Source organism: Haliotis rubra, unplaced genomic scaffold, assembly GCF_003918875.1.
Source record: "Haliotis rubra isolate DU_JTF1 unplaced genomic scaffold, ASM391887v1 Scf31, whole genome shotgun sequence".
In the NCBI taxonomy this organism is placed as follows: Eukaryota; Metazoa; Mollusca; class Gastropoda; order Lepetellida; family Haliotidae; genus Haliotis; species Haliotis rubra.
Genome location: NW_025766980.1, coordinates 2161251 through 2181503, shown reverse-complemented (window position 1 = coordinate 2181503; position 20253 = coordinate 2161251). Strand labels below are relative to the sequence as shown.

Below are 20253 nucleotides of genomic sequence, written 5' to 3'. Positions count from 1 at the left end.
TCCGGACAATTGTGTTTAGGTTTTATATATCTTTATATATATACGAACAAATACTACGTGGCAAATTACATGAACATCTTCACTCTTCTACAACCCTATTTTATTCAAATAAGAGGCATATATTTGTCACGAGCGTTTAATGTCATCCTAAAAACATTATCTTGGCCTTGCGTATATTTATCTGGTAGTTTCCGGCAAGGTGTTACCTTCAAGGTGAAGGTCAATCTTGATTACCTCCGCCGAAGGTGTTCGTGTCGGCCAGAAGTTGGGAGAAGTTTATTTGGCCCCACAGAAACTAAAATCGCTTATGTGTCGAACTTGAACAATGACATCCAGATATTACAGATTTCCTATTTTATTTGGCGGTGTAGTTGGTGTACTGTATTTCGGTTTCTCAATGAGGTAATTTGATGTCAGAGCTTGCAATTCTGCAAACTAACTTCACTGAAGACTTCAGTCTAAATTTTAGGGCCAGAGATTTAGAATTCGTGTCAAAAAGTAAAACAAAATCCCATTGCAGTTAGTCAAAGGCGTAGATATAATAGCACTTATTTTTATGTAATAAATGGCACGGAATAATTAAAGTAAGCACTATCTATCTATCTATCTATCTTGAACAAAGACCAGCACGTATCATACACATTTTTGTCGAAATACAATTTATCTTCTGTTGATGTCTGTCTGAGATGAACTAGATATAGTGTAATCTAATTTTATTTGGCCGACTTTGTTTTCCTTAGGATGTGACCTTCAAGAGATATGTTTTAATATCCTCTACAACTATACATTATGTTGAAGGAAAACCAGGTTCTATGGATAGTCAACTTCTTTATTGCAATGGGTGCAATGTTTCGGTGTAGGTACTAACACCGTTATCAAGCAAGTGATTAGCAATCCAATGTATATCAACCTTGTCAATTGTATATACACACTATGCAGCTATGTATATATTCTCCATGTTACAACTCTTTGTATCACTTGCTTGTACCCGAAACATCGCACCCATTGCAATAAGGAATTTGACAATCCATAGCACTGGTTTTCCTTCATCTATACAAGACCCGTGAAGATCCGGGGTAGAATAGGTCTTCAGCAACCCATTCTTCCCACAAAAGGCGACTATGCTTGTCGTAAGAGGCGTCTAACAGGATCGGCTGGTCAGGCTCTCTGACTTGGTTGACACATGTCATCGGTTCCCAATTGCGCAGATCGATGCTCATGCTGTTGATCACTGGATTGTCTGGTCCAGACTCGATTATTTACAGACCGCCGCCATATAGCTGGAATATTGCTAAGTGCGGCGTAAAACTAAACACACTCACTCACTCATCTATACAACTTCTAAAATGCCTCTCAAAGAAGTTATACATTATGTTGTGGAAAAGTGTCATGATTCCATAAATATATTCTCTGAAAATATGGAGGAACATGATGTCGTATGCAGAATGAGTACAAAAACATTTAGGACTGGAATGTGTATGCTATCCTAGGCCAAGTTGTTTTTTATAAATGCTTGTGTTATTTTTAGGAAGCAAATATTTGCTGATGGAGTTGAAGCTGCAAGAAGAAAGAATTATGAGGACACTCATTTCAGTGAAGAAGCAAAGGCTTTGGGGAAGACAATGCAAGAGGTAGAGAAGAGGGCAAAGCCAAAGACTTGACCTTCTTTGTGTGTGATTGTGAACTGTTACGCTGCAGTGGAGATGTACATAGATGGTGAACGACAACGTTACATAATCAAGTCGTGGATTACTGTGACCCTTTCTTTACAAAACTGGAATTCATTGAAGTTGTTTTTTTTGAAAGGATTGAGACACATTTTAACATTACTTTCAATGCAATGAAATCAACATAAGCATTAAGTCCTGCTTTCACCCTCTATTTTTTTTGTTATCCGTGAAATACAAGTTACCTCTACAAAGTCAAACTATAATAACATGAGCTTGGAGGTTTAAGTACCACAGTTGGAATTATTGACATTTGCTGGAGATCAGAGCTGAATATCAGCCTTTGTGTAGATGAATATCATGTAATGTATCACTGTGATTACAACATGTATGATGCCACATATGTCAAGACTCTTGCCTTTATAATGTATCGATCCAGTGCGTTACAAGAATTGTAGCTGTGTGCTACAAAGTTATTTATGTTGTCATGGTAGTTCATGTATGTTCTGCATTGTTTACTTTTGAAAGTCATGTTATGTTGATGATAAAAGATGGTAAAAGGCTCCCACTGGAGGGGATGACAAATTATTGGAAGTGCAAGTTTGAGAAATTCAAGAAACATTATGGCTCATGGCGGATAGCGGGTTAGCCCAGTGGTTAAACTGTTCATCTGATTCTCCATCTGGTTACAACATATAATCAGTTGTCTCAGTAGTGTGGGTTCGAAATCTCAAATGGGATTCAACCCCCGAAAGTACTAGAAACTGTACTTTTATGCGAAAGTATAATCCCAAGTGTAACATGTTATAGTCTGTCTCACAGTCCCTGAACCACGCTATTTTCCTTAGTGCCTAGTCCTCCCTGCAATGCTAAAGCCCTAAATGAAGCAAGTCTAGAATCTCCCAACTCACTGGGGCTCCTTTTCAATTTAATTGGATTGATTTGTTACAGTCAAAATTATATATATTCAGGGACTAAGCTTAGTCATCATGTCACACTTGACCACTTTCTACATGTCTAGAATGTGAATTCTGTATGTGGTCTTCCATGCCAGGGTGAAAATAATCTCCAGACAGTTGCTGGTCATGATAATGTTGATGTAATACTATATATGATATGATAGAGGCATGTGGTAGTATTATATGATAGAGGCCTCGTTATATAATCTAAATTCCATCCAGAATATTCTGTACTGTGCTTGATTATTCAGATTACACTTGACTCCAGCTGCATCTCAATAAACATGAATTTCTTTACCACTGCTTACATGAGAATACATTCCTGACCACTAGTTATTGTCAAAACACTATGAACCCAGGGACTTACAGGACGTGAATTCCTGCGTCCTATACGCATAAAAATTGACAATGGATGCAACAAAATTTATTAGCGCATCCACAGGGACTCAGGAAAAAGTCCAAATACTTTGGTAAAAATTCCAATCAAGTAACAATAAGTTATCACTGAGTTTGCTACTACTGGTACTAGCTGAGTTATGGTATCATTTGCAATTTCATTACTGTAACAATTAATGTGATGATCATGATACACAATACAATTACAGTATTAATAATAACATTACGTGTCTGGGACCCCCATGTTGTTGTCCAGGATCCCTGAAAAAATAAGAGTATGAGTCCCAGGGACCCTCAAATACAGGACTCAAGGTATATCCCTGGAACCTCTTTTGAATCTTAATCAAAACAAGCAAAAACAGTTACAACATTGTTTCATTATACACTACACTGTCATATAACAGTAAAATAGTCTGGCTCCATACTGAACAATTATGTGTGAATAATATAAGCCACAGATAACAGCATGGTAGAGTGTACCATGGTAGTCATTGGCAACAGCTCAAAAGGGGACAAGGCATGGGACTATTGCCAGCTCCAGCAAGTTTAAACCATGTTGTTTTGAACTTTCTTTGTTAGGCTGCTAACACAAACCTATATTCTAGTTACAAAGTATGCCAATATAATGTCTCAAGTTCCTACTTATCATTAAGATCTGGGCTGGACCAGGTCATGAAATAGGGACTATACGGCTGAGAATTATCTCCCTTCTTACCATTCAAACAATACATTTTCAATTTTTATTTGTGATACATGTCAAAGGATGTCTGCTGACATTTTTTCTGCCATATAAGTCAGAATATGTCAAATCTGACCAGCAACAATTTTCATGGGGATGTTAAGGCCTTGATTTTGAAAAGTATTGTTTTGATTAGAGAACATCCAATGTATTTTAGAGTTTGGAAACCTGGTTTACATGATGATATAATGTTAAAATATAAATTTATATGTTTTCACAGAGATAACTACGCAGCGCAAAGCTTCAGTGTGTTTATACATTGATAAACAAGAAAAAGTTATAATGTTTGTTGTTGGATGTTTGTCTGCATGCTATATTATGTATCCATTATACATTAAATGTATCAGAGATGACATCAGTTGTGTATGATGCTGTGTATAAAGTAACATTTAAAGTAATATTTGTGAAAATAAAAATTTCATTCAGTTGAATATTGAAATCATGATTTTTACACTGGCTCCAAGTGAGCTCTTTGATACACTATGCTGTGACTGCTGCCAAATGGAGTCTATCAAATAACTAGCAAAATAAAGAAACATCGACAAAACAAATACTTGTTGAGTCATTTTTTACTGAGGCAAAATATTGAATTAACTTCACGGATACACTGGATATTCATTAAATATGTAAAATCAGAGATACCCAGCATTCTGTAGGACCGAGGTGGGTAAATGCCATGTTGGGCCCATAGTTTCAGGCTGTCTGGGTCCTTACAGAGTTGACGCAGTAAGGGGCAGTATTTTACATGATGGACGTGAAGGGGTTGATCAGTGTCTGCAGCTTCCTTAGGGTCCTGATGGCACTTGGCAACTGTTTATATTTCAAACACTGGGACACCTGCATATAATTCACTGTTCTTAACATGAAGTGTGAACTGTAATTACTGTGCTGGGCAAAGTTATACACAGGGTGGAAGCGCTGTCCACACGAAATGTGGAGTTGCCCCCCAAAGCAACTCCATTTCCTCGCTGGACAGTGAAAGAAGGACACGTGGCGCAAGAGTAAAGGTAGGTTTTTCCTCGCATTTTCATTATTTTGCAAGTATACTAGGTTTTGCCATTTGGCAGAAGGATCTAGAAAGTTACAGATCTTTCTGTAATAGCTTGACACCTGTGTGATATATACAATCAAATTATGTTACTACTGGAAGTGTTTCATTACAGGAAAGAAACACTTTTCATTTACTTTGGTCTTTGAATTATTGTGCACACAGACACAACTATACACACGCTAGAGTGTTTTAGCTTGACAACGGCGTAAGTATTCACATCGTTCTATGCAACAAACATGACGTTTTCCATCAAGTCGTATGCCTCGTTATTTTCTCATTTAAATATGGAACGAAAATCCTTTGCTTGAAATAGAGTGCCTCGGCAATAGCAGATAAATCCGTTTAATAGTAATTTTAGAACGAACAAATGCACAAAAATCTACAATACACATTTCATAGAGGAGTCAGTGAAAAGCCACAGGAAGCACGTGGATTTGTTTACATCGGAAGGAGCTGCCACACTTACATAAACAATTTTCATTGGCTGCTGTGGTGTACTTTACCCAATGGTCGTCCGCGATACGTTTAACCTTGGAACGTGTGCACTGTCGCTGGCGAAAGGGGAAGGCAGCGATGTCAAGACGAAAATCTCCAAATCCTGGTCTGGTGAGAGGCTTGAAACTGGTTGTTGGAGGAATTGTCGGATTTCACCTGACGTTTATGTGCTACACGTATCTCAGGTACTGAAAACTGAAGTCACGAACAGGTCGGGAGAGGGGCACTTAGTATCGAGTTTTTGCCACAATGTGAGAAAACGTACAACTTCATCTGTTAATGGTATAAGAATATGCTATATAGCGGCCTTTTTAGTGTGGATTTCTACACTGTTATACTGTATTATAAAGTTGGAGTGACCACAACCAAGGGATTAGGTGCAATATGCATGATATCCTATGTATCGTTGATCTCTGTTAAAGGTTTGTGTAGCCGAGTGGCGGGTATGTCTAACTGTAGGACCCCACCTTAGGTTTGGACAACTGATTTCTATAGCTTCTGAGGGTATTTGTGAAATACTGACTTTTAATATGTATTTAATCAGCTTGTCACAACTTTTTAGCCTCATTACTCCTTATCATTACTGTACATCGTTTAGTTTTACACAGCACACAGCAATATTCCAGATATATGGCAGCTGTCTGTAAATAATCAAGTCTGGATCAGACAATCCAGTGATCAATAGCATGAGCATCGGTCTCTGCAATTGGGATGAGATGACATGTGTCAACCAACTCAGCGAGCCAGACCGCCCGACCCCTTTAGTCACCTCTTACGACAAGCATGGGTTACCGACGATAAATTCTAACCTGGATCTTCACAGGTTATTGAAATCATGAACAATCAGGATACCATGACATGTCATCCAGCCAACCACTGAACCTGACCACCCGATCTGTTTATAGTTCCCTGTTACCACAAGCATTGCTTTCTCTGGGCCGTGTTCTTACATCAGTTCACAAGTTCAGCAGTGAATAAAGCTATAAATACAACTCAATGTCATTGTCAACATTATCATAATCATCATCATCACTGCTCCAAGCAGACTCGTCAGCTCCTTGTCTGCCAACCTTACCAGCGTATGCTAGCTTCCTTGCAATTAGCAGTCCATAGTTTTTGACCGTCAACAAAGTAACTGCAGTTTCAGGGTCGTCTTCATTGGTTGTTGATAATTTTCATGCACTACTTGTCTGGTTGAGCACAAGCATCATCTGATAACTAGCTGGTCTGTTTCAGAAAATATGGCATATTCTTGTCACAGATTTCTGTATGTTTGCGTTAATGGTGAGATGCTCACAGTGTGATGACATCTAGGCCGAGGAACTAGACAACGTGCGGGGAAAAGTGATGAAAATGTTACTTGAAGTAAATAGTTGAAAAGATCAGAGACCATATAATAGATATATGGTCTCTGAAAAGATGTTCTGAAGAAATCCTACTGAGGTCAGCCACAAATGCATGTTGACATTCATGGGAAGCATGTAGAAATAAATAAGTATCAGGTTGTACGATGGCATTTGCCTTATGGTTAAATCGAGTGTGTAACAATATATTTACTGTTTAGGGGAAACAGTTTCACGTAATGGTGGATAATTGTGCATTTTGTCTTAAAGCCACGGAACTTTGTAAATGGGAAGAATATGTTATGTTTATATGTAGAAATTTTGAAAGCAGTGGCATCCTGCCAGTATCTAAGTCCAAACTCTCCAAACACAACCCCATAGGAAGCATGTCCAGGGTTATTGAACTGTTACTACTTGACTCCGATCTTTTTATCACCTTCTTTATTTGTTAGACATGACGTTTCCAAGTTAATTCTTACACAGAAATGTCATGTCTAACTAATATATAAGTTTATATCCAAATATTCTTGGACACATGTTCATCACCTATGAATGTTCTTCAAAGAAGGGGCGGATGGGTAGCCTAGTGGTTAAAGCGTTGGCTCGTCACCAAAACTTGGTTCTGTTAATTTCTTTCACTGGAATATTGCTATATGGCAAACTCAGTCAGTAGGATTATTGATCTTTCATGAGAAGGTTATGATTAGTTTTATGTTTGAAGATTGAAGATTAATCAAATTTAAGATGCTTGATTAATATTTCCCATGTAAGATATTGTCTTAAGTATACATGCAACCTCGAGAGCTTTACAGAATGCAGAGATATCAGTAAATACTGAAATCTTAAAACCATCAGTTAAAAAGAATACAGATGAGTACCAGTCTGTCGAAGTATTAACATTGAAACATGACATCACAGTATTCAAAAAGTCACGCCCATGCTTTGGACTTGTTCCTGTTCAGGTTAAAAATGGAAAGGAACTCCCATGCTTTGCCTAGACTTGTCTCCTGTTAAGGTTAAATATTTAAAGGAACTCCCTACTGTGTGGAGGTCTGTTTTTTTCACATAAAGTTCTTAAGCCTTGACAAGAGTAGGCTTCGCTGATCAGAGTGTGAGCTTGCATGAGCCATGAGATCTGGATTTATAATCTCCGTCAAAAGATCATACACCATTTGGGGTAAATGTGTGAAGCCCATTTCTGGTGTCCCCACTGTGATATTGGTGGAATATTGATAAAAGTGACGTAAAACTTAACTCACCATTTGGGGTAATCAGATATCCTGCAAACAAATGCAGTCTGTTCTCGTTTAATTGGAGATAGATGTCATGTTTGTTTTAGAACAGGTGCTCTGACAAGGACACCTCCAGTTTTTTTGACAGCTGACTGCAAACTGAATGGTTATTAAGCTTCAGTTGGCTGACAGTATGTCATTATGTACCCTGTACAGTGTGGATAACTGATTGCAATATAAATCACTGGCTTTTTTGGTCTAATCTCGATTTTGCCTCAAATAGCTGAAAAATTGATGATGAAGTGTTAAGCAATATTCTCTCACTCTCTTGCGTGCTGCATTACGGTAAACAAAAAAGAAGAAGAAGAAGGGTTTATTTTGTATAAAGGCCATACGACCCATCGTACAAGGTTGTACAATAGTGATTTTGGTTACCATTTTCATACAACAACGCTAACAGGAGCAGAATAAACATGTTCTAAGAACTTGACAAAATTATTTATGATGTTATTGTCGGATGATGTACATATGCTGCGGAGTGAATAATAATATCCATGGACCGTTTTCGGAATGTAACGCCGACGCATATCCTCATAGCGTTTACAAATATAGACAATATGGATTTCATCCTCAATACTTTTACAGTGTTTACATAACACAATATCATCATTGCAGGAGGCAGTACCTCTTCTAATACATTTGATACCTACTGCATTACACCCTGATCTAAATAATGTGAACAGACGCTTGCACTTATTACTTATGTTCAATGATAAATTTTTTTTTTTTTTGCTTAAACAAAAAAACCACTTTGGGTATTATACATGGTGCGGCAGTGACTGAAGTAGCCTTAACCTGACATTTAATAAACTACCAGTACTCTCTTCTTCCACAGGAGGACATACTACGAGACACCCCTGGAGAGGAAAATCCGAGAATCTAATGTAGCAGTTTCACAAGAGCGATGAGATGCCATGTAGAGATGTGATACGTGGATTAATATCGAGACTGTTGCGTGATGAACAGTGCCAGATGTTCACCTGCAAACTGGTGTGTGACTGATGAACCTCAGAGACTGGAGTGGTACACAGGGTTGTGGAGTAGCTCTGGGTGGGATGTTTTAGGCTGTACAACTAGTAACAAGTCCCTCCATATATGTTCATGTACATAAATTTGTTATTGTTTCAAATGTATGTATCCTTAGGATCTTACTGACCCTCTGCCAGTCAATTGTAGGTGTTAGTGTTTTTATAACAAAACATGACACACTGAAGATTCTCTAAAACAGGACTTTTTCATGTGACAATGTTTATTTACAGATTCTATTTGGTCTCTGGTATTTATAAAGCTGTTCATAAAGTTTACACAGCCCAAAGTTTTAATCTCTCTGGAAACAAATCAGGGAATTATCAGGGAATTTTTATAGGGGAAAACTGGGAACCATGCATGTTAAAATGGACTTTAAATCCAAGTTTAAAAATTCCTGTTAATAGATTTGATCCTATGACACATTCCAGCTCAGTCGAATAGCTGCAAATTACATGTGTATGCAAACAAAATCCACATAATTTGTCTATAAAAACAACAACAGTTTATTTGATTGAATATGTAACTAAGTGAATGAGTTAATTTTTAAAACTGTAACAGGAGAGTCCTCAGGTAGTCAAATTTGTGAATTTGTGAAACTTTCAAATCCACATATATCTGATCCAGGGTTACACACCTCAGCTAGCCATACAGTCAGTCGTACATACCGTCCAAGTTTTAGGTTTTAGTCAGTCTGGCTGCCTTCATAGATTTCACACCAACCGTGAGTCCAAGCATGATAGATGAACTGCTCATGGTTTAAATTTGACCCGACAGCAGACGCATATATGAAACGTTTCAGTTAACACCCCATGTTGTCCAGCTATAAAACAACAAACAAATGAAAAAGAACAAAAACTTCTCTAGCATCCCCCTGCCCCCAGACCTGTGCCCCCAAGTTGACATCTGTGTGTCCCCAGCTCAGCATCTGTATTGTATGAGCCCACTCCGGCCAAGTCTGCATTAAACTTTGATTCTCATTTCATTCTTCATCTCGTGCATGGCTCTCGACAGTGGGTAGCTTAGTAGTTAAAGCGTTCGCTTGTCACGCCAAATACCCGGGTTTGACTCTCGACATGTGTACAATGTGTGAAGCCCATTTCTGTCCCCAACTGTGTTATTGCTGGAATATTGCTAAAGTCAGTGTAAAACTAAACTCACACACTCACTCTGCATGGCTTTGTAGTACATGGTGGATTCATTGGTGTTTACATAATTTGTTTCAGTAAACAATAAAAACATTCATTAGACACTTTATTCAAGCCTTAAAATAAATGGCACATTTTTTTGTTTCCAACAATGTATTTATGGCAGGAGAATGTAGCAGCATTTTTAGACTTGAATTTAAGTGCAAATTTCATTTTATGCACTTTAACTCAAACTTCAGCACATCACCTCCAGCTGAGGTCATGGTCAATAGTGGTATGAAACATTGAAATTTGACATTTTGGATTACTTCCTTCGAAATTTAAAACGTTTTACAATCACTTGAATTTCAACGCTAATACCTGTGGTGTGTTGGTTGGATGAAATGTCAAGGTTAGTTTGAAGCACATTTAGTCATGAAAAGACCAGTGAATGTTTTCTCTCAGAAAGTATTGGCAGCAGACATGAAGACTCCATGTTTATGACAAGGTTGCGTTTAATTGTCTCCCTTGGCACACTTCAATTGCTCTCTGACAAAACTCCAAAATTTACCGACTCAAACGTCGCTGGAAAACATAACCTCTCCAAACCTCAGGATGGGGGTTCGTTTGGAAGTTTGGCGAGCGAAAATTGGAAGATTTGTCAACCCCATGGCAAGGGCAGAAAACATTGATAAAATTCAACCATACAACCCCACATCGCAATGGACGCCACATATGGCCATGGGATATAGACTATTGCTATGTGGTACTCGCATGCTTCTTGTGAGCTCTCTCGGCACAAACATGTCGACGTGGCAGTGGATACCTCACCAATCTCGCCTTTCATACACAGGGTTGGGGCGGAATCAAAGATAGGGCGTTAACCTCTGGGTAAGAGTTCCGCCCGTAACCCCCGCTTGAAATGTATTCTATTTATTAAGATTATTTCAAGGTTTTAGGGTTAGGTTTAGGGTCTTGGGGTAAGGGTTAGGGCGTGGTTTAGATTTAGGGTAAGGGTTCGTGTTAAGGTGTTTTGATAAAAAACCCAACAACATTTGTTCTTAGGTATAGAATGATAAAATGAAACGGGGTTACGGGCGGAAAACTTTCCATCAAGAAGAACGAAGTCGACGCAACAACATGGTTATATATGGAGTGCCAAAGTCACCACGGGAAACCTTCACCGAGAGTAAGGAAAAAGTGCTCGAGATTCTCAACAAGGTAAGAGAAGTTAAGAAATTGCAGCCCCCTCACCCCAAGAGATATTGTAAAAGCCCACAGACTATCTCCCCCAAAACAGGATAAGGTCAGACCCATAATCGTCAGTATGTACCATTGGGAAGATAAATGGTACTCTTTAAAGATGCGGGAGGTGCTTTTTGACAGCTGACTGCAAACTGAATGGCTATTAAGCTTCATTTGGCTGACAGTATGTCATTATGTACCCTGTACAGTGTGGATAACTGATTGCAATATAAATCACTGGCTTGTTTTGGTCTAATCTGGATTTTGCCTCAAATAGCTGAAAAATTGATGATGAAGTGTTAAGCAATATTATCTCACTCTCTCGCGTGCTGTATTACGGTAAACAAAAAAACACTTTGGGTATTATACATGGTGCGGCGGTGACTGAAGTAGCCTTAACCTGACATTTATTAAACTACCAGTACTCTCTTCTTCCATAGGAGGACATACCACGATACACCCCTGGAGAGGAAAATCCGAGAATCTAATGTGGCAGTTTCACAAGAGCGATGAGATGCCATGTAGAGATGTGATACGTAAATTAATATCGAGACTGTTGCGTGATGAACAGTGCCAGATGTTGACCTGCAAACTGGTGTGTGACTGATGAACCTCAGAGACTGGAGTGGTACAGAGGGTTGTGGAGTAGCTCTGGGTGGGATGTTTTAGGCTGTACAACTAGTAACACGTCCCTCCATATATGTTCATGTACATAAATTTGTTATTGTTTCAAATGTATGTATCCTTAGGATCTTACTGACCCTCTGCCAGTCAATTGTAGGTGTTAGTGTTTTTATAACAAACCATGACACACTGTAGATTCTCTAAAACAGGACTTTTTCATGTGACGATGTTTATTTACAGATTCTATTTGGTCTCTGGTATTTATAAAGCTGTTCATAAAGTTTACAAAGTTTTAATCTCTCTGGAAACAAATCAGGGAATTATCAGGGAATTTTTATAGGGAAAAACTGGGAACCATGCATGTTAAAATGGACTTTAAATCCAAGTTTAAAAATTCCTGTTAATAGATTTGATCCTATGACACATTCTAGCTCAGTCGAATAGCTGCAAATTACATGTGTATGCAAACAAAATCCACATAATTTGTCTATAAAAACAAAACAACAGTTTATTTGATTGAATATGTAACTAAGTGAATGAGTTAATTTTTAAAACTGTAACAGGAGAGTCCTCAGGTAGTCAAATTTGTGAATTTGTGAAACTTTCAAATCCACATATATCTGATCCAGGGCTACACACCTCAGCTAGCCATACAGTCAGTCGTACATATCGTCCAAGTTTTAGGTTTTAGTCAGTCTGGCTGCCTTCATAGATTTCACACCAACCGTGAGTCCAAGCATGATAGATGAACTACTCATGGTTTAAATTTGACCCGACAGCAGACGCATATATGAAACGTTTCAGTTAACACCCCATGTTGTCCAGCTATAAAACAACAAACAAATGAAAAAGAACAAAAAAACCTTCTCTAGCATCCCCCTGCCCCCAGACCTGTGCCCCCAAGTTGACATCTGTGTGTCCCCAGCTCAGCATCTGTATTGTATGAGCCCACTCCGGCCAAGTCTGCATTAAACTTTGATTCTCATTTCATTCTTCATCTCGTGCATGGCTCTCGACAGTGGGTAGCTTAGTGGTTAAAGTGTTCGCTTGTCACGCCAAATACCCGGGTTTAACTCTCGACATGTGTACAATGTGTGAAGCCCATTTCTGTCCCCAACTGTGTCATGTGTGTTATTGCTGGAATATTGCTAAAGTCAGTGTAAAACTAAACTCACTCACTCACTCTGCATGGCTTTGTAGTACATGGTGGATTCATTGGTGTTTACATATTTTGTTTCAGTAAACAATAAAAACATTCATTAGACTCTTTATTCAAGCCTTAAAATAAATGGCACATATTTTGTTTCCAACAATGTATTTATGGCAGGAGAATGTAGCAGTATTTTGGTAATATACCAATAACCACTTAGACTTGATTTTAAGTGCAAATTTCATTTTATGCACTTTAACTCAAACTTCAGCACATCACCTCCAGCTGAGGTCATGGTCAATAGTGGTATGAAACATTGAAATTTCTCAATTTGGATTACTTCCTACGAAATTTAAAGCGTTTTCCAATCACTTGAATTTCAACGTTAACTAACACCTGTGGTGTGTTGGTTGGATGAAATTAGTTTGAAGCACATTTAGTCATGAAAAGACCAGTGAATGTTTTCCCTCAGAAAGTATTGGCAGCTGACATGAAGACTTCATGTTCATGACAAGGTTGCGTTTGATTGTGCCTTGGCACACTTCAATTGCTCTCTGACAAAACTCCAAAATTTACCGACTCAAACGTCGCTGGAAAACATAATCCTCTCCAAACTTCAGGATGGGGGTTCGTTTGGAAGTTTGGCGAGCGAAAATTGGAAGATTTGTCAACCCCATGGCAAGGGCACAAAACAGATTGATAAAATTCAACCATACAACCCCACATCGCAATGGACGCCACATATGGCCATGGGATTAGACTATTGCTATGTGGTACTCACATGCTTCTTGTGAGCTGTCTCGGCACAAACATGTCGACGTCGACACATTCTAGATCAGTCGAATAGATGCGCATTACATGTGTATGCAAACAAAATCCACATAATTTGTCTATAAAAACAAAACAACAGTTTATTTGGTTGAATATGTTACTAAGTGAAAGAGTTTATATTTAATACTGTAACAGGAGAGTCCTCAGGTAGTCAAATTTGTGAATTTGTGAAACTTTCAAATCCACATATATCTGATCCAGGGTTACACACCTCAGCTAGCCATACAGTCAGTCGTACAGACCGTCCAAGTTTTAGGTCTTAGTCAGTCTGGCTGCCTTCATAGATTTCACACCAACCGTGAGTCCAAGCATGATGGATGAAATCTGGAGATGGATGTGACGTCACATGGGCTGGACGTGTTTTGGATCGCTGAGAATATCAATGTGAGATTTCGACGAAATATTGAAGAAGCCAAGTGGGTACAGGTTCTAAATATGAAAAGTATGTAAGATAAACATTTCTGTTATGATATAGCTGCGTTTTGGAAGTAGATGAGCTGTAAAAAAGTGGATTTTTATGGATTTCACCACCGACTGCAGTACAGACCAAGTATAGTTTTGATCCACATTTCTATGTATATCTCCTCATTGATTGGTTCTAACGTTATTAATTCAAACTCTAGCGTGTAAATTCCGAATTGCCACGAAGAGCTGAGATAGTACCCCCGAAAGCAATGCGCATGCTGTTTCGCTTTATCGTTATGTTCAGAGTAATATTGCCCTGAAATGCCATATATCATATTTAGATTCAGACAGATAGATCAGCCTGGTGGCACCTGTGATGACCGGTTTGACGGCAAACAGTATCTCACACAGCTTAAGGCAATTCTCATTAACAGCTATTATCTTAAATCAAGTTTAATATCTATCTAAATTGACATGTTCGCTTGTACATAAAATGACAAAATGTAAACTAATAAGTGTTCTTCGCATCACAAGTTGGGGTATCCAACTATCCATTGCTCAAAGTCACCCTGATTTACACATACATTCGTTGACATAACGCAGTACAGGTAGGCAGTGGATGCTGGGTTACACTTCATGCAAAAGAAAATGCATATAATCTTGAGGTCTATATATTTTATTTTAACTTTAGATGTTTTGTATCAACCGTCTATTTCCATATTTATCACCATCCTTTACTTTGTTGCGGAGATATTCACCCAAACCCGCGACCAAATAATGATAGGGAAACTGGCTGATCATAAATACATACTCACTAATGAATTTTCCACTTAGTACTTAGCACTTTAATTCGATTTGATTTTACATGAAACTAGCGTTTTAGCCTGTGCGTACTTCGATCCTATATGCAGTGATCGTCCAATTTTCGCAGTAACAGTAAAAGTCAAAAACTGATGTTATTAAAAAGACTTGTGTACGATTTTAAATATATGGATAAAGAGTGGGAGAAATATTTTTCCTCTGCACATTGACACTGCAGTAGAAATCCTAACGGAAAAGATAAAGTACATACATGTATACATCAGTACACCAAACAGACTGGTCAATGTTAGAGCCAACCGTCAAGTTTAGGTTTTAGTCAGTCTGGCTGCCTTCATAGATTTCACACCAACCGTGAGTCCAAGCATGATGGATGAAATCTGGAGATGGATGTGACGTCACATGGGCTGGACGTGTTTTGGATCGCTGACCCAACATCTTGGTTATAATATATCATTACTTGGTTGTTACATTAGTGATTGTCGAGGGCTTTCAGGTTAAAGTTTTAATTTGGCAGTAGGTTAATTCGTAGACCAGACTGGTTCGTAGACTTGGAAATTCGGTGGATTCGTTGACGGACCGAGCGGTGGATTCGTAGACGTTAGTAAAATGGAGAAAACTTCAACATAACTGAAGATGAAAATCGATATGATGACTTTAGTATAAACCAAAAGTGTTTGAGTTTTGTGAAATAAAAAAAATAATATTAGGTAAGTTAGAAAAAAAACATGTTTCCCAGCGGGCCAGGTCCGACAAATTCTTCCGCTTATGGGACAACTTCCAGGCCGCTAATATATTAAATTAAGTTTTGTGAAATAAAAACAAATATATAAGGAAAGTATGATCAGTGATGAAAAACCCCATCAATTATCAACATTCAACTACGCAGACCAGCAGAGAAGTAGCAGGGAGAGAAGAAGGATAAGGAGGGCCACCGACAAAGTAATTAACAAAACACTTCAATATACACACAGTATTTCACAATCAAAACAACTCACCACTTCCTAATTAGCATGCACAACAACCCAGTGCAACCTGTTTTCGATGAGTAGACTAATTTATTTTAATCCCCCGACAACCTAAATGACCGTGAAAACTGTTTAACAATTTCATTATTTTCTTGTTGGAAAATTATGATGAGTCGACTAATTTTGTCTGATCCGCCAACAAAGATTACCTGTACAAACACCATCAACGCACCAGATGATGTATTCGAGGAATGAATTACATTAATTACATAATTTATTATTTCACTAATTCATTCGGCATATCTGACTGTCAAGTGTCACCTGATGTCATCAAGTCAAAACAGATAAGAAATAATGTGTGGTACGAGTCCCCCAACCCCCACCCTCCGGTGTTGCAAAATAAATCCATTTCCAAAATGCTTTCTTTACTTATAAACGTCGTAAATTTCATCCTCTGACCATTACAGACCGCCATCACATGGCAGGAGTTCTCACCAGTACAAATCGATTTGTAGGAAAATTGTGTGAGTGGCCATGTTATCTGTATTGCAGGACATACTTCAAACAGCTGGCATCCCTGACTTTCTAATGCGTTGTTTCAACTTTTGGATGACCTTCATATAAGGTCAAGGCCATTGGAGGTCAAACTTATGGTTCAGATTTTATGGACTTCATGAAATATCACAGACCAGTTGTATCGCTTTTGCGAAATGAAGGGAGGTCTATTTGGAGGCAGAGTGACGCGTTTCGAGGCAAGCGTTCGAGGTAAATGTTAAGTGATGTGAATCTGATGTTCTGATATGTGTAAGCTAATTAAACAATCTACGTCAAAGGTTTGGGAGGACTAAAGGCACGGATTTTCCCAAATCTGAAAAAGAGGACATCGTGTTGAAATACATGTATATAAAAATATTGAATGTTATGAAAATAATTACTTTCTTTTGTATGTTTCCCCAAAGCGGAGAAATCGTTATGTAATGTAACGAACACTTCCCAATATAAGATTCGTTCTACCCACTCTCAGTCTTCCACACAGTTCTATACATCTCTTCCCCCCATCGAGACGAGACTGTCAGGCTGGGAGAGTCCTTGAGCAGCAGTAGCAGCATCTGGAAGGTCACGGATGTTGGTAGAAGGAGAAGTCGCATCTCCATCTGTTTGCGTCTGACGAACAGGGGTGAAGCGGACAGTGTTGATTTCGTTCTGCTTGTTGATGCTGTCCATCCGTCTGTATATGGAGTCAGTTGAAGCCCCAATGGACACTTCACTTGGGGGGAGCATATCAAAAACGCACTCCCCATGAGCTCTTGCATAGTCAGTGTTGTATGTCACAGCGCTTTTGAATTCGTCAGCATTATCAGATTCTGAAGGATGTACATGCATTTCTCTGAGTGGTCTTGTTGCTATGGAGACGGAGTCGTCTGCTCCCACAGGGCTCTCACATTTGGTTGAAATGGAGTCGAAGCCTGAATCTTCTTGACGAAAGAACCTCTTATCAAACCACTGTGGGTCCGACCTTTGGAAATGTTTAGCTTTTCTTATGGCCTCCAATAACTGTCTTCCACTTGAGGTAGCTTCTAGATCAACCATTTCATCAATGCCAGACTGCCCACTCATCTCATGGATGTGGCACACGAACTCCTTGAAGTGTTTCGGCAGCCTGTACTGAACACCGGGGCAAACGTCCTTCAAGATGAAGTCCTCATCGGTGTAGTCAAAGTATGCTAGGATGGTCTTCCTGAAGAACCACGGCTCCGATGATTTGGTCAAGACGTGGGTAAGTGCCAGAGAGAAGGTGTCACCCTCGGGGCCTTCGTCTAATCTTCTGAGAGTCTCGTTAGTATGACGAGTTTCAAACAATTTGAACGCTGCCTCTGAGTTGATGATGAGTACGAAGTCGGCCTGATCAATGTGGGTGAGAATCCATTCGTATGCGCCCATTGTCTGGATTTCTCGGGGGAACCAGCGTAGAAAGAAGACTTCACAACAGCATTGTTTCTTGAGGTGGGTGGCCAGGTTGGTGATCACATTTATATGATCCTTGTGATCTTCAGCATACATCAAGTAAACCTTCCTCGCGTAAAGAGCTGAAACAAACACATACAATTAGATACCAGCATACATCTTGACTGGACCAAGTGGTTCGAGGCAGCAGCATCGACAGATTCGGATCTTCAGGTGTTCAGGACCCATGATCCTTTTTTGTTCAAATCTCAATTTGATCTAATGGTTTCTTTGATCAGAGGGCCACCCATGTCCCCTACCAAGGACACAAACTTGATCACCCCATTTTTCAAGAATTTCTGAAACTTACAAAGGGTGTTTTTGCGTTTATTCCTAGATATACTGGTACATACGGGTATATGCACGTCATCTCCAACTACCAGCCTCCCGGTCTTCATCCGGAGCGGAGGGGTAGCCTTGTGGTTAAAGCGTTCGCCCGTCACACTCTTTTAGCTTAGCACAGCTTTACTCAGATGCCTGTTCGACCATTGCTAAGGGCAACTTAAGCTATGACTTCACTTCTAATTGTGAGGCCGACATTTTGATATCATACATATACTTGGAAGTATTTACTTTACCAAATGCACCACGATGTTGTAGATCAATAGATGGAGTGAAAACTGCTTGTAAACTGTAATCATATTCATTCACAAATTACCAGTACTTTACACTATAATGACACATTGATTTGTATGGCATTACAGTCCCATCACCAGTTCACTTGAAATGTTTAAAATAGTGATGAGATTATGTTAAGTTTCTCCAGAAATTCACGCTGTTAAAGGGCTGGATTTCGTCGAAAAGAGAATAACTTGTCTCACATTCTTGAAAAATACACTTATGCTGCAGGCTGTTGGAAAATGGTTTTACTGAAATTTGCTGCCCTAAAATATATATTGGAAGAACCTAAGTTTCTTTTGTATCTTCAGTATAAAGTGTCCATACCACGTTGACTGTGAGTGCCCGGGTCATGATCCTTGTCAGTTGAGATGCTGCTATATACGAGACGCCGTGTGGCTGGAACAAACAAATGGATCGGGTTGAGTCTGCAAAGCAGGATATCAATTCAATCGTGTTTCATAAAACGCTAAACCACGGTGATATGTATCTCTGGTCTGGGCTTGTAACGCATAAAACAACAACTTTGGTCTTAGTGCTCTATATAAAATAATCTTTTTATGTAGTGTGAAGACAGTGTCAGTGACATTATACACCTTGACGCCAGTGTTTCTGAGTTAAGGCCCTTGTCGGCAAGTCTAGACTGCCTCAGCCCCAGGCCTAAAACAAGGAAGGCTCGGCGTTGGATTTCTTTTTGTAAGATATAGAAAAACGAACGGCCCTACCCACCCTCATAATGTGACGTCATGGGTCACTGGTCACAACATAGATCACTTTATTGTCTGGTCAAGATTCTATTAGAAAAGAGTCGTCTTCTTATAGCTGGAACATTTCTGTGGGGGATTGGACTAATAAACTCACAGTATTATTTTCAACACTAATACACCGTCAGATTTGTCTGTATGATAATGCTTCGTACAAGGATAGAAGTGAAGTTCAGTAACCCATGCTTGTCGTACGAAGCGACTAACGGGGCCGGCTGGTTAGGATCGCTGACTTGGTTGACACATGTCAACGTATTGTAATTGCGTAGATCGATGCTCATGATGTTGATCACTGGATTGTCTGGTCCCAGCGTCCTCTTGCTGTATTGAACCGTCTTCTCTAGTATAGGCCGCCACTTACACATGTATCTATTTAGACCGCCTCCGTGGTCTTGTGCTTAGAGCGTCCGCCCGGAGTGCGGAAGGTCGCGGGTTCGATCCCCGACCGCGTCATACCAAAAGACGTTAAAATATGGTACTTGTTGGTCCCTGCCTGGCGCTCGGCATTAATTGGTACAACAAGGACTGGTCGGCTCGGAGTTTGTATAATGTGTCTGAGTGGTGTTTTCATGCTTCACTGCGGCATGGTATCTCAGTGGGCTAGCACTATAAAACCAGCTTCAGTCAGGGCTAGTACAAGCAGCCGCACATGCACATGCATGCACGTCAACATATGAGCGAAATATTCTCAAGCACGACGTTAAACCCAATTCCACAAACTATTTCTATT

The 20253-nt window shown here is 39.3% G+C and overlaps 1 protein-coding gene and 2 long non-coding RNA genes across 5 annotated transcripts in view; 2 read left to right on the top strand and 1 right to left on the bottom strand.

Annotated features, from left to right (window-relative positions):
• Nucleotides 1-5: 5 nt before the first annotated feature.
• On the top strand, nucleotides 6-1563 carry LOC124283099. Its single transcript, XR_006900299.1, has 2 exons — nucleotides 6-402; nucleotides 1529-1563. It is a non-coding gene; the product is annotated as an uncharacterized LOC124283099 (long non-coding RNA).
• A 3769-nt stretch (nucleotides 1564-5332) lies between these two features.
• Nucleotides 5333-9948, top strand: LOC124283098. The gene is made up of 2 exons (XR_006900298.1): nucleotides 5333-5492; nucleotides 8778-9948. It is a non-coding gene; the product is annotated as an uncharacterized LOC124283098 (long non-coding RNA).
• A 6948-nt stretch (nucleotides 9949-16896) lies between these two features.
• Nucleotides 16897-20253, bottom strand: part of LOC124283094 — a 35375-nt gene continuing 32018 nt past the window's right edge. For all 3 annotated transcript variants that reach the window (XM_046719120.1, XM_046719119.1, XM_046719121.1), the window contains 2 exons: nucleotides 19087-19158; nucleotides 16897-18224 (listed from right to left, as the gene is read on the bottom strand). In XM_046719120.1, the coding sequence (XP_046575076.1) occupies nucleotides 17176-18224; nucleotides 19087-19158 (1121 nt within the window). In that variant the 3' untranslated portion in view covers nucleotides 16897-17175. The remainder of the gene's footprint in view (nucleotides 18225-19086; nucleotides 19159-20253) is intronic.